The 25302-nt window shown below is 39.3% G+C and overlaps 1 protein-coding gene across 2 annotated transcripts in view; it reads right to left on the reverse strand.

Annotated features, from left to right (window-relative positions):
* The window catches only part of MAGI3 (membrane associated guanylate kinase, WW and PDZ domain containing 3), a 126109-nt gene that overhangs the window by 17339 nt on the left and 83468 nt on the right, over positions 1-25302 (reverse strand). For both annotated transcript variants that reach the window (XM_053457617.1, XM_053457618.1), the window contains exons 8-16: positions 17614-17714; positions 16614-16802; positions 14504-15109; positions 9355-9386; positions 8730-8892; positions 5603-5694; positions 2701-2893; positions 2286-2477; positions 469-654 (exon numbers count right to left, since the gene is read on the reverse strand). In XM_053457617.1, the coding sequence (XP_053313592.1) occupies positions 469-654; positions 2286-2477; positions 2701-2893; positions 5603-5694; positions 8730-8892; positions 9355-9386; positions 14504-15109; positions 16614-16802; positions 17614-17714 (1754 nt within the window). The remainder of the gene's footprint in view (positions 1-468; positions 655-2285; positions 2478-2700; positions 2894-5602; positions 5695-8729; positions 8893-9354; positions 9387-14503; positions 15110-16613; positions 16803-17613; positions 17715-25302) is intronic.

Here is a 25302-nt window from a genome sequence, read left to right on the forward strand (position 1 = left end):
TCTGATTGGAGTGGGCAATCTACCCAGACCATTCCCCCTCTTCTGAGGGTGGAACTGTGCGTGGGGAAAGTTGGCGGAGACTGGTTGGGAAGTTGGTGTGACCACACATCACTCTCCTGTGCGGAGAAAGAAGAAACTGGCCCTGGAAGGCAAGGCTTCATCTGGAGACTAGGAGTCAACCCCAAGGATTTTCCTACATATGCCTAGAAAAGAATGAACCTTAACATGGGATCCATAAGGTCCTAAAAGCTTATCTGACTGTTCATCATCTTCTGTGTTTTGAGAGAGTCTGAGAAATAATACAAGATGAAATCCTAACCGTACTAACAATTTTTAAATTATACTGTAGACAATGACATGATATAGGATATGGACAAAGTGAAACGTGATGATAACACAGAGACGTGACCATTTAAAGTACATATAGCTAATGGCAATGAAGGTTGACAATGTTTTTTTGGTACTAACCTTCTTCCGCAATTACTGTCAGGGTAACGGTGTTTCCAGCATCCTTTATGAGTTGTACAATGTTATCGTGAGACAGCTCCACAATAGATTGCCCATTCACGGCTGATATTCGGTCACCCACTTTAAGCTTCCTGCAGCGATCTGCGGGGCTAAATTCTATCACACGTCCAATCTTATGTGGGATCACTGGGGGTGAATAAAAATAAAAAAACACCAATTGTATCTTAGGTGCCTTATGTATAAAACCGTCCAAAAAAGTTAGAAACATTATATAATGTTCTGCAGCTTTTCACCAGACATTCTATTTCTATATTATATATTACATAAAGTATTGCAAGTTCTGACTCTCCATTAGTGATTCCACCCTAGTAAGGATTTTTTTTTGTAGCAAGAATTATACAGAACATATGTATGATATTGATTTCTTTTTTTCTGTATTGGTCCCATAATTAAGCTTATGGGACCAATACAGACTATGAGGATCAAGATCACCTCATATAATTCCCCACCTAATGGAACTAATAGCCATCTTACTACCTGTGTATGTTCTATGGATTCTATGGTACAACTGAACTAAGGAATGATGGGTGTCTTACATCATTTAAACCAGGCCAACACAAAAAGAAAAAAAAACAAAAAACAAATATATAACATTGATGTGTATATATAACTTATTCTTTAAGGCAAAAAAAAATAAAAAAGGAAAATACTAAATTGCTATTGTAATAATGGTTGACTTTAGAGTATGGGAGAATAAGCTCTTGGTTATGAAGGCTGGCCGCTCCATGGCTACGACGTAAACGAGCTACGCATGTAGCACAAGCAGCTGGTATGTGCTGCATCCCCCCACAGCATACATGACCTACTGAGCTTCTGGTCCCAGTGGCTATTATGGGAGCAGAAGTGCCTGGACCATCAAGTCAGGCCTGTTTCCCTCCATTTAACAAGTTTTGAGCTGGCCTGGACAACATACAATCTCTAAATAGGTTTTTCTTTTCAGTTTGTTACATTGCAGAACGCACATCTTTTCCCTTAGCAATAATCCTGCAGTACATTTGCATGAAAAAGTCATCATAACAATACAATCCAGTGGCTTCACTGTGGATCCTACACTGAAAAAAATAAGTCATTATAGAGGAACTGCACCTTTACACTTAAATATTAAGGAGAGATTCTGGGTTCAGAGCTAAACTCTTGTTACGCACAATATGAACAACTTCAATATAATACATAGCAGGAGTGTATTCTTTTTGAAGTCCAGCCAGATGGATTTCCATTTCAAAAACATTATTATGGCTATAACAACATAATAAATGTTTTTATTTGAGTGCCATGTAGACATGGTATTGTAACTTAATAGATTCTGGAATTGAGGATTGATAGGCTTGATTCAATCTAAATATTAACTTGCGATAACATAGGTTAAAAAATAGAGCTAATGCTCTAAAATCAACTTAGTAGTCATAAAATCTAGACTGTGACCACTGGAAAATGCAATGATAGCTAATGAAAAAACATCACTTTATCTATTTAAATGGGACCAATACAAAATCCTAAACTGATATAATTTAGATTTTCTATGTAATCAAAAACTATGTTTAGAAATCTGTAGAGAGGTTGAACATAACCGCACCACAGAAAAGATTTAACTTGGCTTTTGTTATCTTTTGTGTCTTCGAAGTGGTTTAGTGTAATCTATCTATATCTATATGTATATACACATACATATATACACACACACATAGTAGCTGTACATTTATACATTTTTTTATGTAAAACACAGAGGCTGATTGAATTTCAGGTGCTGCTTCTCATACCTCCAGGAGGGGGCTTATTTTTGGACGTCAGGATGACAAATCCAAAGCCTTCATTTTCTTTACGTTGCAGCACAACGTCATAGGCTTCTGCTGGCGGTTTGGGAACACTAGCGAGTTCAATTCTGTTGAGCCTGGGAGAACCATTCAGAGCAGGAGGTGTATGTAGGAGGTCTTCCTCTTCCTGCTGTTTATCTAGCGGTCGAATAAATAAACAAGCATCAACAAAGTACCAATGCATATTTCAGATTATAACACGCTAGAGCTCACAAAAGCTTGGAAATTATATAAAAACGTTTAAATACATAAAGGGACACTCAACAATGGACACAGTTCTTTAGACTACGAAAGGATGCTGTCATCCAAAACCAGCAAAGAAAAAGTTAAAAAAAGAAAAATTTTCCAACACGTCTCCTACCAGTGTAATAGATCTGCCTTCTGACTGTAAGAAGCACGTGGCCATTTCGAGCTGCGTTGGTCATCAGGTCCAGCACCTGCTTATGGGACTTTCCCTTCACAGGGACTCCATCAATACAGATGAGCTCATCCGCTGCACGGAGACGTCCGTCCTTTTCAGCAGCTCCCAAAGGAATGATAGCTCCAATGTAAATCTACAACATGTGAGGAGGGGGTTGGAATGTCAATATTTATCCTTAATGTACAGATCAAACATATGCTGAAAGGATTGAGATGCACAGCTTTTAATTAAATCCAGTTACAGAACCACCTACAGTTTGGGTTTGTGTTTGTCAATCAGCGTAATTGTCTTTTAGATATCCAAAAGCTAAATATTGAGCATGGCAGCAGCCAGCATTATCTAATTAATGAACTGTCCTAACATTATCCCCCTTCTCCCCAATACACTCTAACATAGGTTGTCTGAACCAATCATTGTTAAATTAAGGACAGGGTAGAAGTAACTTAATGGGCAGAAATAAGCATGGACCGCCTGAGAATAGAGTTTTAATAAGATGGCTCTTCCCATGGAATACACATAAGGTGACATTCTGATAAATCTATATTGTTTATTTTATGTAGGTTTATTTAGTCTATGGAATCGTAAAATGTAGGAGCTTTAAAAAGTGATTGAATAGTTGTATAGAATTTAAAGGAGAACTCCCCTTATACTTTTATATGCATTAGGTATTGTAAAGAATAGGTATTGTAACATTTGTTGCCCCCCCCCAAAATAAGATAAAAAGTAACTTTATAATTTATTTCTGCATTTCACGCAAGCACTCGCCCACCAATAAGCCTCTGCTATTTGAGAAGCTAGTTATTGTCACTTGGATCTATTTGAAATCGGGGCATGGACCAAGCGACACAGTGCGCAACGTAATCACGTAAATGTTAATGCTGCCAATGGCATAGAACGGCCTTACTGAAGGCAATTATAGTGGTTGAAAAGCAAAATGCGCCTGTATTTGTACCAATACGTCGGCTTCACAAAAAGCGCTTCTGATGTCAGCCTGGGCTTGTACCGCTGCTTAATGTCTAAAGTCTGAACTCAAGCGGTGTGAATACTACTGAATGATGCAACACTCATTTAGGATTATAATGGGAAGGAATGGAAACAGCTTTTAAAACAGCATTCCTAATGCTTTTCAGTTAACACTCGATTTAATAGGACCGACGATGGAAGCATATTGCCAAAACATAACTTTTAAGAGGCATGAGAAGAATGAATCAGCTCTGCCCTTTGTAAGACACAGGGTTAAAAAGAAAATCCACTGTATGTTTTCCTCATTAATAATCCTGTGTACTTCGAGCTTTGTTGTAATTCTCTCTGCTGTCTGCACACAAATTGATATTTGTGGTGCTTGCGGTAGAGGGTCTGTCAGATAGAGTCGCATTGATGGGATTAGGCGATCGGACCATTGTTTACCTCCCGGTTTAGTATGAGATATTAAGCTTCCCACTCTAGATCAGGATACACAACAAAAACAAGCCATCCACCCATTTTTGGCAGATAAACACAAATTGATTATACCGATCTTTGCTCCACACTCCCAGACCTGTTCTACTTGTCCGTATACATATGTTTTATTTTCTATTTCATGTATTAGACATTGATACAAAAGCTCTGTAAAGGGTATTGTATATGCAGGACACATAAACTGCTTCAATAAATGAGTTAAAACAACACACTAAAAATATGTGTTCCACAATAATGCTCCTTTAACATCACAACTGGATTGTATTCGCTCTCACACCTACAATAGTTGATGTCGAATAGGTGAGATCCATGCACAACTCCAGAGAAAAGTGGTTCAGTTATTCACTAAAGAGTCCCAGAAGGACAGGTTCAGAGTGGCTGTCTGACCCACAATGTAAATGCCCAGTGGGGAATTGTGGGATAGCACACCCCAACTGCCCATGTGTCTGCTTGGGCATCTGACATATCATGGTTGATCTAAAAGTGTACGTATCCTGCATCACATCTGTGATTTAGTGGCTGCTGACCTTAGAGTGCCAGAACCCAGCGCGGTCCTGCAAGCAGAATTTGCTTCACTGAGTATTGGCACTGTAGTGATGCGATTATTCTCAGATCACAAGAAGATGGAATCAGATCTCTTATTTCTTATATTTTTTCAACTCTCAAACGAGAAATATATAAAAAGAAAAAGTACAAACGAAAAGTAGAAAAAAAAACACCAAACTTTTGTGATTGCTTCCATGCAATATATCAAAGAAAGAATAACCCTGTCTGTAGTACATCAGCTTCAGAGAGCCCCTGGCTTCTGTCTCAATTTCACTGTCCATCTAGAACGATGTAGGAAATCTCATTATCTCTCTGTGCTCCTGACACTGGAAATGAACTTGTGTCACCTGTATCAACCCCACAGACATTATATCTAAACTATTCCATCACCTTAAAATGACAGTGATGAGCTAAAGTGGCTTTGAGTTGAAGTTAGATGTCTTCCTCAATTACACTAACTTATAGCGAAGACACACAGCACAAAACAAAGGTAAAGCACAGCATGCAGTCTTCGCAGTTAACGTAAAAAATAATTTCCACCCTGAGCACAAGGTCACTGTTAATTATTCACCCCTGTATGTCTGTTTGTCATTACATCCCGAGGCCAGAAGTAATAATTCCATTCGCTACTCAACGTCTATTATTGTAACTCAAGGTCTTTAAAGTGTATTCTTTCGACATAAAACTTTGCCAAGGTTAGCAAAATGTCAGTGATGAGATAGCTGTTAAAGAAGATGCCCACACATGCGCATGCGCTAGGAACAGGGGGATGTATGTGGCGCTATATAAAATGCGTAACTGCTGTGCACTTATTTACGCATAAGCAAGTAGCACTCACCGCCTGGTCTGGGCCATCTCCTCCAAGGACCCGAAATCCAAAGCCTGACTCTTGCTTTCGAAGGAAAACATCCAGATCCTTTGTATTTGGAGCTTAAAAGAAACAGTAAGATAGCATGAAGGTGAGAGAGGCTCACTCATGGATAAAAAAAAAGACAGAAAGAAGTACATCTAGTTTTATTAGTCATACAGCTAGCAGAAAAGAGACAATAAAACTGCCAGAATCCTGTGGTCTGCAATCACAATTTAAAGTGGAAGAGTCATCAAGCTATCAAATACATTAAAATACCACACATGACTGATATTCTAGTACTAGAGTTACCATATTTACTCGATTATAAGACAACCCTGTTTATAAGATCACCCCTCAAAATTTGAACATTAATTTAGGGAAAAAAAGAAAAAGACCTGAATATAAGACTGCCCTGAAAAAAGTTTTACTAGTAAATATTAATTCACGTCAGCTATTTTTTCATATTTAATAAAAACTAAGATCGAGAAAAATGCATTTGATTTTATTTCCTTTTATTTGCCAACCTGCCCCCCAGGGCCATATCTGACCCACAGACTTGCCACTCTGCCCCAATAAATGCCTTAAACCCCTATATGCCACTCTGCCCCCAGATATGCCTTATACCCCCTTATATGCCACTCTGCCCCCCCCAAAATGCCATAAACCCCTTATATGCCACTCTGCCCCCCAGAGATGCCTTATACCCCCTATATGCCACTCTGCCTCCCAGATTTACCAGTGCATCCCAAGACTTGTCCCTGGTGTCTAGTGGGGGCAGCTGGTGGACGTCTGCGCAATGTGCGCACACAACCTCCGCATCCGCCCCGGCACTTCCACTGGGGCTTCTATGATGGAGCACTGGAAGGTCATGTCGCCGCTCAGTCATAGAAGCCCCAGAGGAAGTGCAGGCAGCAACGGAGGTTACCAGAGAGAAGGATCCAGGTCCCCTGCAGCTCTGCGGGGATCTGGATTTTAGTCTTATAGTCTGGCCTCTATTTGAGATCCAATTATAAGACAACCTCGAATATAAGCTGAGGGGTATTTTTCAGAGTATTTTCTCTGAAAAAAGCTTGTCTTATATTCGAGCAAATCCGGTATATTCCTTGAAGCATCCACTACTGGTTACTCATGCAAGGCTGCTGCTTTTGTTACTTTACAATAGGCAACTGCTCAGAATAGAGATGTCTACTCATTCTATGGTTAGTTAGGGTTTGTTTCCTAGATTGACACCGTCACATAAGTTGAACACATGGCTACAATAAGAAGGCATGATAATTGTTATGAAGGGTGCAGAAAAAAAGAAAATGCTTTACATGATAATCTTCAAATGGTTTCTGGAATTTATTTTATTGGTTTATGAAAATGTATTGCATGCTTAAGTACTAAAACATGACTTATAAGTAGCACTAGGTAACAACTAAGCAACAAAATTTTTACCTTTTCCTGTAAGACATGAGCTAACAGACACTGTGCCTGCCGTGGACATTGTTATATTATGCATGGTGGCATGTGTGCTCATTTACCATCAAAAGATGCTTGAAAAGTGGTGTGATCACCAAAGCAACCAACTAAATCTTGTTGACTGAATCCTTATATCAACTGCTATGGTGATAAGACCACTTTTTTGCGCCACAATTACTTTTTATGCACATGATTCTATATTGCCATTCCAACTAATGCAATTATGAATTTATGAAAATCCTCTAACTCCTTAGGGACCGGCGTTGAAAAGCATACCTCACAAAAAATGGACCAAGGATACACCCCCTAGGTTGTTTGGTTTTGACACCGGCAAAGTTAAATCCCTGTCAGTGAACTGAGATATCAAATCCAAATAGGCTGGCTTCAAAGATGTTTCAAATAGGACATGAACGCGTGATGACCAGATGTCAAAATTCCAAGTTGAAAAATGTGGCCTTTGAGCCACCAAACAACCAGAAAACCCTATGCATGGGTGGTATCATTTTACTCAGGAGATGTTGCTTTACACATATTGCGGTATTTGGCAGTGCCATATAGCACGAGCTGTAAATTAATACCCCAGGGGTGTCTAGTTTTCAAAATATATATGGTTTATGGCCTCATATTAGAGAGATTTTTTAATTCCTAAAGCACCATACCAGTTTCACTGTTTGGCAATACGGATTACAGCACAGAGTGCTCTTTTCACTATATCAACCAATGGAAAGGTCTGCTCAGCATGAACATATTGCTGTGAAAGTGAAAAGTCTGGTTTTCAAAATTTAATAAAAATAATTTTAATACAAAACTACCGCCTATGACCACAGGAAAGATGGATTTCAGCATGTACTGACTCCTGAGCTTGGTGGCTTAAGCCATGCATGCCCAGGTCACATGGCATTCTCCAAATCTTTCCAGGCATCCTCACCCTATCTTTGGTTTTTAGATCGCCATTCATAAAACATGTTTCTTTTTTTGCATGTAGAATGAGTAGATTTGTGCCTGTTGGTTTTCTCTTCACTTCCTATGTATTATAAATATTATAAACGCCTGTTGCTAGCACCCAATTCCGTCTACCACTCCTCATTTAATTTCAAACTTTAATTACCATGTCATAGAGGAAAAACTAATATTAAATGGGCTTCATGAGAGACAAAACTAAATGAAAGCTAGCACAGTACACAAATTCACAAATTATTTTTGATTCTCATAATGTTGTGGTTTCAACTATTGGATCCATTATCTCCTTTATTCCCAGAGTCCACATATCATAAGCACTCAGTGGTTTGGAAAGCAGCTTAGAAGAGCCAATGTTGCAGACTGAATTCTTTCTTTGTCATAAAATATGAGGATTAAGCCCTCATCAGCAAATATGCTACAATTATAGTCCATCATTAGCAACCATAGTGGTCTAGCTGCATCTCACGCAATGCCAAGAAATGTACAGAAAAGCAAACAGATAAGGAAGAAACAGAGTTTCTTCAGAGCTATGAAATCAGACATGAGTTACCTCTCACATAAACAAAAAAGAATGCATCTGTTTTTATGAAAAAATAATAATAAGGCACAATATGTATAACAGATACAATGAATATTGGAATATCATCAATTTATGGGCTGAAAGTGGTTTACTGTGAAATAGTGTTATACTTACGCTTATCTTCAAAAATGTTCTTTGACTTCTTATAGACTTCAGAAGGGTCAAGTTTTGGGGAGTTGGATCGTGCAAGATTTGGGGGAAATGGCAAAGGTTGTGGAAGAGGTTCAGTTGGGCCAATAGCTTCAAGGCTTCCAGACAGCTCCTGTTTATCAGATTTCTGTATATAAATGAAGAGAAACATAACATATAATACATCCATTCTGCATTCCAGAACTGATGCTTGGGTAGCGACACACAATACTGATACTAACTTAAAAAAGCCAGCTAAAACTGTAACCCGAAAGGTTATGATTTATAATCGATTATGATTAATAATTTTAACACAATTTGGAAGCAAACTGTAGGCAAAACTACCAAACTTTCCATATAAAATAAGATCTTATAATTGAAGTTTACTGAAAATTTTCAATTCCTGTTTTAAAAGATGTATTGTTATAGTTATTATTTAGTCTGTTTAAAAATTCGTAATAGAGAAAAAAAACCCATCAATTTTCAGTGGCTTAAGGGCATACACTGAGAGTAGAATATGTTTTTATCAACTGATGTCAGCACAAAAATTTATAAAAAGTGCAGGCTCTACGATGGTCGCCTCGCCATTTAATTCAGAAAGGGGACTCACCACTTTTGATATTTTGGTCGGAGATGGAGGACCTACAAAGAAACAAAAAACACATCAATGCCATTGTATATTATATTTTTATTTGTTAAACAAGCTTCTTCTGGTAGCATTGAGCTGTTTAAAGGGCAGTAATGCCCTATTTCCCCCCCAGTGAAACCAGCGGTATTTCAGGATTGATATAGTTTAGGACTGGCCGACAGCTAAGTACCATGTGAAAAGGCTCTGTGGCGTTTCACATAGCGACATTAAGACATATAGACACATAGTCTGCATAGGACAGCAGGAGAGTAAAGGAACATCTGCATAAAAATCTCAAGAATAGGTGGAGAGGTCTGTGCACGTAAGACACAAAACATCTGTAATTTATCTTGCTACAACATATAAAAAAAATTCTCAAAAAAGCATCTGGTCTTTCTCAAAACAAAGGGGACAGTTACATCAACTTCTTTTTTTTTTTTTTACATGAAAAACACTCTAGAACAGTTACCCTTCCATGGCCTAAAACATGGTCAGTCAGGTAATACCGTATTTGCTCGATCCTCCTGTCTCGACTCCCCCCCCCGCCCCACTTACCGGTGCTTCTGAGTCCCGGTGTGTAGCCGGGGCAGCGTGTAGATGTCTACACGATTCACGTAGACAACTTACGCTGCATCCAGAAGGAGGTGTGGCTAGCAGCGGGGGTTGGCTGCGTCCATCGCGCAGACCTTCCCCGGCTGTCAGAGATCAGAGTTCCCCGCACCGGTGCGGGGAAGGTCTGCACGATGGATGCAGACAACCCCCGCTGCTAGCCACACCTCCTTCTGGCTGCAGCGTAAGTTGTCTACATGTTGCCCCGGCTACATGACAGGGGAGTCAGAAGCACCGGTAACTTTGGAGGGGGGGATTGTTAAATGGGGGGCATAAGGCATTTCTGGAGGCAGAGTGTTCTATGAAATGCCTTTTAACCCCCTTAATGCCACTCTGCCTCCAGAAATGCCTTTTTAACTCTCTATACGCCACTCTGCCTCCTGAATTGCCTTAAACCTCCTTATATGTCACTCTGCCCCACAATATGCCTTTTAACTCCCTTAATGCCAGAGTGACATATAGGGGTATAAGGCATTTCTGGAGGCAGAGTGGCACATAGGGGGCCAAAAGGCATATCATGGGGCACAGTGGCATATAGGGGATATAAGGCATTTCTGGGGCAGATGTGCATAACAGGGGGGGCAGGTTGGAAAATAGAAGAAAATAAAACTAAAATATTTTTCTCAATCATAGCTTTTAGTAAAAAAAAAAAAAATAGTTTACATGAATTAACATTTACTGGTAAAACTTTTTTCCTATAGGGTCGTCTTATATTCAGGCTTTTTCTTTTTTTTTCCTAAATTAATATTCAGATTTGGGGGGTCGTCTTATAATCAGGGTCGTCTTATAATTGAGCAAATACGGTAGTTTAATTGATAACACAAAACGATCAAAAAAAGGACCTCGGAGAAATACTACACTGAAATGTATACATCCTTCTACACCCTTCTGTCCTATTCATCGCATCTCACATTGTTCTGAAAAACTAATGGCAATAGCTGGGAAGTCTCCTGGTGAAGTGCTCCTCTCTGTCTGGGGCAGGGGAACAGCATTTAGCCATGGCCACTCCATACCCAACCCCCCTGCCCTCCTAACCCAATTAATGCTATCTGGGGTAGGACTGCCCATTGCAAGCTTAATGCGCTTGTCCTGCGACTCCCTCTGCCCTCCTGTGGGACTAGACCTGCTTCCTCCGGGATCCACTCCTCCAGAAGAGGGAGACTCCCAGGAAGACCCCCAGGTAGAGCATGCAGAGGGCTCTGTTACTTAAAGACTATTGGCTGATAAGCGACACATGTACAGGTCACCTGCTGATACACACCGGTACATGCTGTGTTATATTAAAAATGTTATTGTTTTATACAGCACCATAATATTCCGCAGCTATGTACAATAGATAAACAGGTGACAAGTAGTATAAAACATAACAATTAGACACAAAGAAACAAGTGATGAGGGCCCTGCTAAAACAAGCTTACATCTTACGTGATGTAACTGCTCCATTTAAATTGTACAGTGTTCCGGAATTCATGGCACTTAATAAATAAAAGATAATAATAAAAAAATAACAACATATGAAACAACATCTGTAGATAACTTTAGGGGTACAAAAACGTTTGCGGGAACCAAGCGACCCAGAGTCAGAGTATGAAGAATTTTCAGCTTGACTCCTGCTATAGATTATATATATATATATATATATATATATATATATATATATATATATACGGTGTATAAAATATATATACACACACACCGCATGTGCTCGATTATAAGACGACCCTGATTATAAGACGACCCCCCAAAATCAAAATATTAATTTAGGAAAAAAACAAAAAGCCTGAATATAAGACTACCCTATAGGAAAAAAGTTTTACTAGTAAATATTAATTCATGTAAACTAATTTTCATATTTAATAAAAGCTATGATTGAGAAAAATATATTTTTTATTTCCTTTTAGTTGCCAACCTGCCCCCCCCAGTTATGCACATCTGCCCCCAGGCTTCCCACTCTGCCCCCAGAAATGCCTTATACCCCCCTATTTGCCACTCTGCCCCATGATGTGCCTTTTAACCCTCTATATGCCACTCTGCCTCCAGAAATGTCTTATACCCTCCTATATGCCACTGTGCCCCATGATATGCCTTTTAACCCCCTATATGTCCCTCTGCCCCATGATATGCCTTATACCCCTATATGCCACTCTGGCATATAGGGGGTTAAAAGGCATATCATGGGGCTGAGTGGCATATAGGGGGTTAAAATGCATTTCTGGAGATATAGAGATATATATATATATATATATATATATACACATACTGCTAACAGCAATCACACTCCTATCAAGCCAAGGCAGCCAGTACATGCTGGAACCTGGGGATGATAGAAGTGTGATTACAGTCTCCCTATGCCATGCGACCACCCCCACCCCCCTTACACATCCATGCTATCACACACACACTCATTCACAAACATTTAAATACTCGTTCATTCCATTAATCACACATACACACACACGCTCAAACCCCCTTACCTGAACTGCAGATCTCCCACTCGCAGACTTCAGCAGGGGCCCCTGCTGTGCAAGCAACTTCTCTGGCCCCGCCCCCAGAGGAAGGAGGGGGGAGGTAGATTATGTGAGGAGTTATGTGCTACCTTCCTGTTCTCCTGCTGCTAATAGCAGAGACGCTGCTCGCGATCAAAGCCCGGTAAGCAGCACGGCCCCAGCAGAATGAGGTCTGATTAGAAGACGACCTCGATTATAAGACGAGGGGTATTTTTCAGAGCATTTCCTCTGGAAAAAACCTCGTCTTATAATCGAGCAAATACGGTATATATATAATTTTAATAGTGTTCTTAGGTAATGATCTACTATTACAGCGTCTTCTTGATAAAAACCACAATATAACAATATATAACAATATAGTAGTAGATCACCCATTGTAAAAAATATCAAGGAGGGCTCTAATCTCAGTACAGATGTATGAAGTACTGCGTGGAGATGAACAATAAGGGAACGATCTCATTATCTACTCGTAATACCATGTATTATTTACCCGTGCATTACTAGGGCAACTGGAAGAAGGTTAATTGATTTCTTATAAACATGGACCAATCGCAATCAGCTGTCTCGAAAAACTCACAGCAATTCATTCTAATTCTAACGGGATCTCTTATTTTTCAGATACCAGGTTATCAAACGTGATTCATTTTTATTATAATAAATATGCCAAAGGTCCGTTAAAAGGCTAATCAGTGCCGGTTCTCAAATCAAGATTTTGTACCAATGGTCTAATTTATTAAGGCAAAATTCTGGGACAAAGCTGTTTATTCGGAGCCATCATCCAAAGCATTTCAATTATTTTCATGGGGAAATATGGTGTATATTACACACACATTAATTAAATGCTTAACCCCTTTACTGCTGGATAATTCTCTTCTTTGCTATGCAGTAAAAAGGGAATTGAAATTGATTGGAGTTTGTAATAGGTAGTTCAAAATAAATATTCCGTTATATTGTCATAATGTGGGTTTTCACCCTTTTGAGTCCATTAAGTCATCGAACACATGAATCAGCCTTGATAAGGTCAATCGGATTAAATCACTGTTAAATCAGAGCTTGTAAAAGGGCAGCATCAGATCTATTAGAGTAACTGGCACATATCATAGACTGCATTATATGCAAGTACGTGCTTATTAGGACAGCCTGTAAGTGGACACAATATAATTGCATTTAACCATTTCTGTGCTATAGCAACCAACAACAAGGGTTTTATTTACTGGCCTCATTTACTGTGTGTGATTAAATTCTTAAAAAAAAATATTAAAGTATATGCTACACTTGGCTCTGAAAACTAACAGTTATTTGCCAATAACAGGTTTTGTGTGAGATGTTAAGGGCACTCGGTTGTAAATTAAAAGCCAGTAGTAATTTACAGAACGCCAGAGTCACTGTTATAAAATGGCTGATTCTAATTAACCAGGTTGAATTCACTGCAAATTAATTGAGCCTGGTACGGGCTTGTACGTTCAGCACATCAGCGACGAGATGAAACCAACACGCTATTCAAGCGTGTCACTAAGACTTAAAGATCCCGCTCCATATGGAGAAAAGCTGTCATTTAATTACACAATAACATAGAAACGTTTAGGACGACTTCTGTTTCTATAGCAAGAATGTACCAGTTCCTCCACAAGGGTGCATTCAAATCTGGGAAACAACAATAAGGTACTGTCAAATCAGAGAAACAACCATAACTGAATCCAGCACCAAAAACCATACTTTTTTTTTTATTATTATTGTCGTCTAATTGGGAGACATTCCTCATTTCTGAAATCCGACGTGCCTCTATCAACAAATACCCCTCTGATTCCTTTCAGCAAAGTCAATTAAATCTGTCCAATAGTACCTATGTGCAGGGACTCCACAACATTATTGTATTCCCAATCTCTCTGGAGAGGAACTACAGCCAACATATACAGCTGTGCAAGCATTGTGTGATCCACCATAGGTATAGAACTACCTGCTTGGCTACCATTTTTATATTCGTAACAGTATCGCAATTGTCCTATGATACTCACCTCCTCTTAGGATGCATAGTGGGACTTCAGCTCCCACTGGAAACTGCTTTAGGACTTCAACAACTTGGATGTGCGTCAGGTTCTGTACATTTTGGTGGTAGATCTCTTTAATCACATCTCCTTTCTGCAATCCTGGGCACCACTGGCTATCCAATATCATTTTAACTTTCTGTCCCATTGGACTGTCTGCAATGGCAAAACCAAAGCCCTTGGGGCCTTTTAACAATGGAATGGTTACAAGCTCAGGTTGAGAGGTTCCAGATGATGCCAACGATGTCCTTTGTTCTTGTAGGTCTACTGAAGGACCATTTAGTCGCCCATTAACCAGCACATGGCCCGGCTTTCCATTTTGGTCCAAAATTACTACCCCGGATTTTAACTCCTGGCTTCCCATGTCGCCATGAGTGGTTAGCTGTCCATTAATAAGCGGAGGAAGTGCATTAACTGAGTCAACAACTGGATCATCACTGTCTTCGGGGAGGGGGTAACCACGACAAAGTGTCATATTCACATACTGGTTTATTGGGATCAGTTGGAACATCTGGACCACTTCCGCATGAGTGTGACCAAGAACACATGTTCCGTTGATGTCCACAATCACATCACCTAACACAAAAAAAAAGATGAAAGGTCAGAGGAGAACATTATTGTGGATCTGTCCCTTTTCTAAAATCCTACGTTTTACAGTTCATAATGCAATGCAGTGTGGATAATAAAATAAGCGATATAAGCGATGTGAACACCACAGGCACTGAGAACTTCACATTCTTTTCTCTGGATCTGCATGATTATTTCTCAATACGGAATTATCTCCCACCTATTGTGAAGTTGCTGATGGGTTAAGGCAGGCTTATAAGGGTAGCTACGGAGAAGAATGATCATTTTAAAGACAGGACGTTGATTATGTAATGATGGCTCTGCCACTAGCAGCAGCAAATCCCAGCTTTCATGAGGTGTATTTTATAAATGAAATACCTCCAAAACAAGTATACCGGCTTGCAAACAAAAGCACAAGCAATACTTCAATAGAATAATTCAGACTAAATATCGTTAAGATAAAAGCTGTGACAGTTTCCCTTTAGTCTTCATAATGCGTTGTACTTTAAGAGGCTCTAACAAACAATGGTCTGTAAGATAAAGAATCAAAACACGTACAAAACATGGTGGCGAGTAAAAAGATTAGTCTTAAGTTCAGGTTTGCTCACCTCTGTGGTAGAGAACAAACAGAATTTGAAATTGAAGCTAAGTCTATGTAAAAAGCAAGTAACTGTAACATTAAGCCATTTGCATGTAATGCCACATTTTTGTCAGCGTGATGACATTACTGCATTGTGGAGAATAGCGCCAGTCTGCAATTCGGTATTCCACAAGACCAGACTCTTCCTAATTCCCCATTTATTTTTAATGTTTTAAACATTTCCGAAATGAAACACATTTCTCCACTGAACGCAGAGAGGGCCGTTTATTCATTACTGTTAATAACAGCGGCAAATGGATTTCGGGAGGACTTCATTTCAAGCACTTGATGCCTGAGCGCATGTTACTATACAGATGCAATTCATTTCCTGAGCCAAGTCATTAGTTGAACTACTCTGCTGCCATGTTTTTTCGGGCATTATACAGTCAGACATACAGCTTTTGTACAAATATTGCTTGACAACATCTGAATATCAATAGTATCCAGCTTTAAAAACATTCACTCGGAACTGTGGCACTGATGTCAAGAAGAATATGCAGTATTAATGTACCATAGTGACATACTGTATACTGTCTTGACCAAGGTGTGGTAAAGAAATTAAATTTAAATAACAAAAATATATATTAATATCATCCTTTTCCTTGTAATTACATTAAAAGAATTTCAGGCAAAGTAAACCGACGGCAGATGTCGAACAGGACACCAAACCTATGGTCAACAACCTTGATGGACTACACGCCCTGGAGATTTGCCTGTTGTAGTTCAGCTTTTGTAGCACTTTTCCTTTAAAACTGTAAGACCCCCAAATATGCCTCAAATTTACTTCCTTTATGCCATTATGTAGCTACTGCATTCCAATTACATATGTTTATAGGTTTGTCCGAGGGTTAACCATTTGCTTAGTGAGCATACCTGGTGCAATTTTGCCATCTTGAGCAGCTGGTCCATCCTTTAGTACATTCTTCACTTGCAAGAACTCATCTGGCCGGTCCCCTCCAATAATGGTGAATCCAAATCCCATGGTACTTTTCTTTAGTGATGTGCGCAGAATTGCACCCTTTAGTTGGGCAGGATCCCTGGTAAAGGACGACTTTTCTGGGTCTACAAAGGGTATGACAACAAGATGTGTTCAAACAGTACATCAATGCACCATTTGCTGACTAACCCAAAATCTGAGAGCATGCTGAAAAGGTTATCTAAGGCCTTTCCATACAAAAAAGTAGGCATCTGTGGATATTAATGCTTGGGTTTTGAAGACCATTCACAGGGGGTGAGAGTTGCTTTCTCTTAAGAACAATTAACATTATGCACCACTAATCAATGTGCTCTGTATTTTTACAAAAAAACCCCATACATTTCTGAACAATACAGTTTTCCTATATTTTTGTCCCACTTCAGTTTTAATTAACAAATGCTTCTGAAGGAATGGTGTCCCACAAAACCACAATGGTTCTACTCATATAAGGGCCTAGGGCCCAGATGCAACAGGTAGGACTGGATGTCTTAGAAAATGTATCTGTTGTGCAATTGTGTACATGTCATTCAGCATGAGCAGAAGTGACGTCAAGGTCATTCTCGCCATGCTGCGTGAAGAGAGAGCCCTGAGTTCCTCCATAGGAGGAGACCACAAGAGACACAGGTGACAGTAAGTTGATCAAATGTGTGGCTGGGTGTGCTGTGTGCACTACCATTGAATGGTTTCATCGAACATTATTTCTAATGTTGACAAATATTTATAAAACATATTGATTCAAAACCAGTTGAAGACCACTGCTTAAAGGTTAATTTCCCTTTAACAGACCCAAATCTCCAAGATGCTCTTTAACTGCACAAGACAAGTTTACAACTACAATTTCAGAATATTTACTGTCAGCGCTCATCCTCAGCTTTGGGAGACAGTAAATAAATATACCTGGGTGTATAGCTCCATCAGTGGGATTCAGTTGACCGAGCTGCTTTTTCCGCTTTGCTTCTAGCACTGGGTTTTCAAACTGTGTTTTCTGGTTGATGTGACTGCAAATACAAATAAAACGTATAGATAAAAAAATTAATTCAGCAGACTATCATCAGTGCATAATTCATTTCTGTTAATAAAAAGGATTAAATTATCATCTTTCTGGCCAATTCTGTAACCCTGCATGTAGTAATTAGGTTAAGCAGATTTGGTGAATTGATGCAATCACTCAAAGCTTTCAAAGTCCCTGACGTACTTCTGAAACACGTCTACCACACTACACTTACAATCAAACAAGGAGGTTTGGGACCATTAAGCCTCTTGTGCTTTCCACTCAACCTGCAAGTACTCAATAAGGTGCGGTCAAACATTTGCCCACGTACTTACAAATGGTGACTGCTACAGTAGAACCAGAGAGAGGACCAGAGGAATGAGTCATCTGCTTACCTCCCAAGTGTCCCGTTTTTTGGATGGCAGTCCTAATTTCCAGGGCACTGTCTTACTGGCCAGTCCAGAGAGCTGTAAAATCAACTGTGCTGTTGTACCACACACCAACACTGCAGCTCCATGGTGGCCACGCCACAACTCCACTACAGCTGGGTACAATAAGGTGGCTCTTCCGGTGAGATGGGTGGGTGTGTCTCTGACCCCTGCCCATTCTCCCTCTCCATATATCCCAACACAGATGTCCCAATCTGGACACCTGACACGTTGGGGAGCATGCATGTGTCTCTAATAATAATAATAATAATAATAATAATAAACTGATGCATGTATTTGCATGCATAAATGAATAAGGCAATCAATTTAATTTAAAGGTAAATAATTCCGGGATTCATCTGTGTACGTTTAAATTCTCATTTTCTCGGAAGCCATGAGTATGTTTTTTCCTGGACATTACATTATGTGTGATATTCTGGTAATTCTCCAATGAAAAAAATTTAGCCGTTTACGGTCACTAAAACGAATACTGCATATTTATCCTTTTTTTCCATCAGTTTTTTTCACAATACGGCAATTACACCCAATACTCCCAAAAATGCTGAAATGTTCTAATGGGGCACCACTAAAAAAAACACATACCCCTTTTACTCAAGAGCTCATATTTAAATATAAAAAGAGAAAGGAAAACTGATGTTGCTTTATCTCTCCATAATCAGTGCACACGATTCCAGGCAGGGAGTTTATCCAGAGCGTTTGCCTGCCCTGCTTCAATGTGACGCAAGCTTCCTAGCAGGCTCCTTACACAGAGCTGTCATCGTGACTGGTGCTTGCAAATTAACAGACTCCCATGGTATTTCCACAATAGCATTCTGCCGCTGCAATTACACGTTTAGCGGTTTTAAAGTAATGTGCTACAAACTCGGGGTATAAAACTAATTAACCCCACAGAGGAAACTAAAAACTCCACGGGTAGATACGCAATTCACAAAAAAGCCAAATAAAATTACTAAATGAACGGCGCAACTGCTCCATGCACACATATGTATAGCATTATTTAACATTCAACATGATTTAATTGTTTTCATTACTGGTGTTTAATTAGCCTTAACTTGGCTGGTGAAAATGTGTACCACGTTGTTGGGTCTGTAGATATACTGATATTCAGCAAGCATTCTGAGCTCCTAGAACTCAGGGACATCAGGAGTAAGCACACTGAAGATGGGCAGTTGGATGATGTTCATATACCTGGTGCTCTTCCTCTTCCGGGTGATTGGATTTGTAAAAGGACGGGGCGAGCTATGTGTAGGGACAGGGCTTACCCTAATAGCCTTTAGCTGGAGAGAAGCGGGCAGGAAAGTGGGCGCTGTTACGAAACATTACATGTCCCATGCCCATCTGCTTCTCATAGAACGTATGTATAGCAAAGGTCTGGCACTTTCTAGAAAGATAATTTAAATCTGTACTACTGCCATTTGTTTGAGAAAAGGAAAAATGGAGGCATTAGGCTTCTAAGATCATTTTCACAAATACATTTTTTTTTGTGAAAGTTTATATTTGCAATGTACGCTTCATGTGAAGTCCAACTAGACTAGAACGGTGAAGCAGTTGGGCATCCTTTTTGAGTCTTGTCAGCAACATTAAACGCGTCATCATACATTAGCAGCAAGCCATGTAATAGCTGTTCATTATCATCACAGCACTAAACAGGTGTTCATGGCATTATTCCATAATCAGGAGATTAATGATAATTAAGATATTAGCACAAATGGCTGGTGTTAAATTCAGTATGACTTGGAATCCTCTTTCATCTAGAACAGACATTAAGGACCTTGCACCAGTGCCAGAAAGAAATAATGGCTCAAGCTCATTTCTTTCACCCTGGTGTTTCGGAAACACAGTAACATCATCCTTTGAAACCATGAATCAAGGTGGGCGCAATGGGGTTGTGATTTATACATATGCTACAACACCGAAGATCAAGCAAATGCTTTAATCTGAACCAGATCTGAAAAAAGACGGAAAAAGAGAGATTTAGGGTATAAAGAGGGAACGTCTCCTCTAAAGGGTGGGAATGGACCATGCTAATAGGGCATCTAAAGGCATGGTTTCTGTGTCACTAACTTAGTTATAGATAATAAAGTAATTCGTATTTTATTTATACAATTACATTTATGACCATACCTTCTGCTGTTTCTGAACACGCTTTCAGAACAATGTGAAACAGAGTTCCTAAAAAAAGGGATATCAAGAGACGAAGGAAGGACAGAGGAAATGAGTATCATAGCTTACATATGATGTTAGTGATGCATTTCTACAATTTAGTGTCTAATTTATCACACTTCAAATCTCTCAAAGACCACTTTAGGAGGAATATGACTTTAAAATTCACAAAAGCCGTCTCAATGGGGATATCATTATTTTTTAAATGGAATACAATAAGTTCTGCACATTTAATTCCACTCCCTGGTGTTCCAAAAACAGCAGGAAATTACAGCAACCAACTATAGTTTGCTCAGAGATTTTACTCTCAGACGTAGTTAAATATTCATATGCAGGCAACAGAGACAACCAGATCAAACACCTCAGCCAATTCAGTATTAGTCTGACATCCAAGCCCCAGGCAAAGTATATCACAACACTGAATTTGAACATTTATGCAGCACTTGCCGCTGGGTGCTAAATCCACCCAATTCTAAACAACTATATCTACTTTGTATTCTAAGTGTATTGGTCCTTTTAAAGGCGCTGCTCCATCTATTTTGATGACTTTCGAACAGAAGACAAAGTCAAAAAGGCTCTCAGAGGTTTCTGTGTTGCTTATGAGAATGGACAGCTATATCTGCTACAGTTTATTTACTTAGCCCGCTATTGAGTGCAATTAATCACTTGCTTAAATGGAACAGAAGCCTTTAAAAGTAACACTCCAGCCATCATATACACGTTAATGTAGTCACTTTAAATTCCTGTGTGGTCCCCACGTATGGGGGATACTGAAAAATACCCCCATACACACCCTTTCTCCGTTCCCCAGCTATTTGCCGTGCAGGAGATGTGTTCAGCTGGACAAATCTCCTTGCGCATGATATATTTACATACAAACAGCTCTTCCGGCATTTGAGGGGGTATATTATTTAAATGGAAGCGCTTTCAAAATGTAGAATCACAGAGGAGCTTCTTCATATTTCGTTTTTTCAGAAGACTGCATATTAAAGTCGTCACAAAATATGTTTATATGCAATCTTCTTTTGTGAGGCTTCCTAGAATATTACCTTGTCCCTTTAAAGAAAAAAAAAAATCTACTAAAAAAATTATTAAAAATGATATTAAGCTCAAGATAATTCTTTGAAAAAATAAGCATTTTCCACGTAATGTATTTTAGGATTTCATTCTTTAAAGCAGCGTGTTCTAGGACTCATGATACACAGTGCTGAATAAAAGGTTTTGCTCTGTAGTGTATACTTTCAACAGCGGTAATGGACTTTTGGTTTGATTATGAAGCACTTGAAGCTAAGAGTTAGAGCTCAAAATAGAGGCATCGCTCCTTGGTCAAAAGAGCAGAAGACAGAGTACAATGTCAACCCATTTATTAACCGTACCATGATAGCGTGATTCATACCCTTTGCAGGGCTTAGTTAATCCAGCATGACCACATTTATATATGGGGAACAAATAATAAATAATATATGAGTATCCAGGCCAAGTAATGTTTATGTGCTTAAGAAACATTAATCATGTGATTATGCTAATTCAGCATGGATGGGGTTTTCAAAACAGAGCACACAATTATATTGGATGGGAAAACAACAGAACATAAAGTAAGAGATAATGAGCATGAAACCATTGACCTAGAGCTATTTAGACAAAGTAGATGCTCAATTTATCTCTTTAAGGGTCAATCAGGTGCCAAGGCTACTTAGTTTACCTACATGTATCTGATGTTTGCTGTGCATATAACGAAAAGGTCCACCCAGCCATATTTTGATGCAAAATATACATCAGTGCATGGGATGCGTTCTTCAGTTACTGAAGTTACAAGATGAGACTTCTTCCTAATTTACCTCCTCCCTTGCGTAAAACAGGAACTTACATAATGAATTGTAACAGTGGCAGCCATACATGACGTACACGTGTGCATGACTGCTGCTATTTTCAGCGCGTTCAATGGGAGTGCTACACAGCATGCACAGGGGGCATAATTAAATATGCTTCCCAGCGTCATTTACACACAAACTGTTTTGGGTATTTTTTATGAAAACATCCTAAAGTGCCTAAAATAAAAAAATTTAACTGTATACATCCCTAGTGTCCTGTTTTGTGGGGACAATTTTTGGGCACTGTTCCACTGTCCCACTCAGCCGCCTAATTTTTGCAACAGCAATCATGAGCCAGGTGTTGAGAAGATCAGTAGCTCTCTCGTCCACTCAGCAGACATCAATCATTGCTCCCCACTGCCCCCTTTTGGAGTGGAATGCCAGGATATAGTATCATATCCTTGTATTCTTCTTCAACAGTTATAATTATGTTTTATTTAGATAGCGCCAACACTTTACGCAGCGCTTAATACAATACATATATTCAAGGGGTATTACAAGAAGAGAATTGACAGACTAAGACAAACCGATACATTGGGTAGAGAGGGCCCAGCTCGCAAGCTTAAAATCTTGAGTTTGTAAGATGCAGGTAAAAGTAAAACAGGAATTAACAGAACATTACACAGAATGCCACATATGCACCAATCACTATCGCACGCCTTGTTGGTGACACTTTGCCCCTGAAAAAGTAGACCACATTTTCTCAAGTTCCTGGGCACGTGTGGCCACAAAAGTACTTGTCTGCCTTATAATATCCACATATGCTTATGGAGGCTGCATTACTTATCTTAACGCGGCTGAACTATGTGTTTTAAAGCGGACTACATGGGCCAGATGGTTCTTACTGCGGCCTGTGATGGGCAGGACCAATGAGAAATCTAAGGTCCAAAAAATGTTTTCATAGATGCTTCAGGTGTACAGCTCCATGCTCATATATGGTCTCTACCTGTGGGACTGTGAATAAGAAGGATTTACAACATTTAGAAACACAATAGCAGATCTTGATACAGATAAGGATTACTAGCTGAGATTAATTTTTATTGAGGCACAATGACTGCCTCCCTACATAGTAGTGTATGTATATTATGTATAAAACCCGAAATGTAATTGAAAGCCTAAATTCTAAAACGATTCTTTTCTGCTACCACACATACATGCTGTTAGGACACCATCTTCCCATTCATGCATGTCCCAAAGTTTTTTTTATAATTATTAATATTGGTTATGCCAATTAGATATATGTATAAAGCAATATAAAGCGACATTTATTCTGGTAAATATTCTTCGGCCTCAGCTTCCTACATGTGTAACAGACAGGTCCCCAGGCTGCCAGAAACCTTTCCATGCAAAGCGGTATTTCTGTTATTCACCAGATGAGACAGAAGGCTGGGAAATCTTCATGGCTCCAATAGATAGTGGCATCTTAGAGGACGTTTATACGCACATAAAAAAAAAAATAACAACAATAATAAAAACCGTGCAAGGATCAGGAATGACAAACATGCCCCCGTCGTCTTCAATGGAGCAAAAATTATATGTGTATATACACTGCCAAAAAGAAAAGTTCACATGACATCTTAGTTCTGTTTATTCCAGGTGAAATGTCCTCCATATCAGATTGCTTAAGGGGGCTCCTGTTACTATGGAAACTCAGATTTTCTTCTAAATGCCATGGCTGGTAAATAATGAAAGCCACCTTGACTCAGAACAGGTTAACGCCATATGCAATCACAGTGAATCACTATTTTTAATATGCAATAAAAAAAATCTAACTGCATTGCAGTGTGTCACAGGCCTCCAGGGGACAAAATGACTAACTACGTAAGGGGCATCCAAGTTTCTGGTTGGCTCAAAGTTAGAACAAGAAGGTAGATGGAAAACACACACTTTCCTTGAACCCCTTTAACACCTGAGAAGATATTCAAGAAGTTAATCAAATCAAGTGCCACAACTAAAGAATATGTGAATCATTCTCATATGTCTGCTTACAAGATAGCCCTCTGTATAACACGGAAAATTAAAAAAAGGGTTATAAATAAGTTATTAACAATCATTCCTGATAAACTGCATGTTGCAACCGGAATCATAATGCATGCATTTTTTCCATTCTACTGCAGCTGAGGATTCTGTGTAGGTTTATTATAGCTTCAGTCAACACTGAAGGTCAAGAATATAATTATTATTATTAATTTATTTTTGTAAAACTTGCCCCGAACCTCAGGATTCACTTAAATGGGAAAAAACGAAAGAAGTATGCCAGCTTCATTGTATTAACCTCTTTTGATTTTGGACGTCCCTGCAACAAATGTAAGTATGGCCCAAACCTGCGAGTCGGTTAACAATGAGGACCTGCATATTGTGGGTTTCTGGACTTTCGGATGCAGGAGCACTGCCTGGCTTTGCAGTGGTGAACATGATTAGCCTCTCCAAAAATTATATTGTCAGCTAGTCTGCATTTATCTTGGTTCAAACGCTGTCATGATTGCAAGCTGCCAACGCAGCTCCGGAGGGGAACAAGGGCTTTTTGCTAAGCTGTCATAAACACGCACATTATAAAGGCCAGTACTCATTCAGTTAGACAACTCATTCTCTGCTCCCGCAGCCCTCGACACACATAGCTTCACAAGTCATGCACGAAAAAGAAGAAAATGCACACACGGTTCTGTGTGTATAGAGATTGTAAGCTTATGAGCAGGGCCCTCTCTACCTAACGTATCTGTTTGTCTTAGTCTCTCAGTTCTAGCCTTATATACCGAATATATGTTTTGTAAAAAGTGCTGCGTAAAGTGTTGCAGCTATATAAATAAAAGATGACAATAATAATAATAATAATATATATATATATATATATATATATATATATATACACACACAATCAGACACATTTTCAATCAGACCCATTGCTACAGGTGTATAAAATCAGGCACCTAGCCATGCAACCTGCATTTACAAACAGGTGGTATTATTGAAAAGTGAAAGTGTTTAGGAACAGCAGCAACTGAGCAAGAAAAGCGTATGGCCACGTAAAGTCACAGAGCGTGTTCACCCAGTGCTGAGGTAAAAGTCGCCAACGTCATGCTGATTCCATAGCTGACGAGTTTCAAACTTCCAC

This window comes from Spea bombifrons, chromosome 2, assembly GCF_027358695.1.
Source record: "Spea bombifrons isolate aSpeBom1 chromosome 2, aSpeBom1.2.pri, whole genome shotgun sequence".
Taxonomy (NCBI): Eukaryota; Metazoa; Chordata; class Amphibia; order Anura; family Pelobatidae; genus Spea; species Spea bombifrons.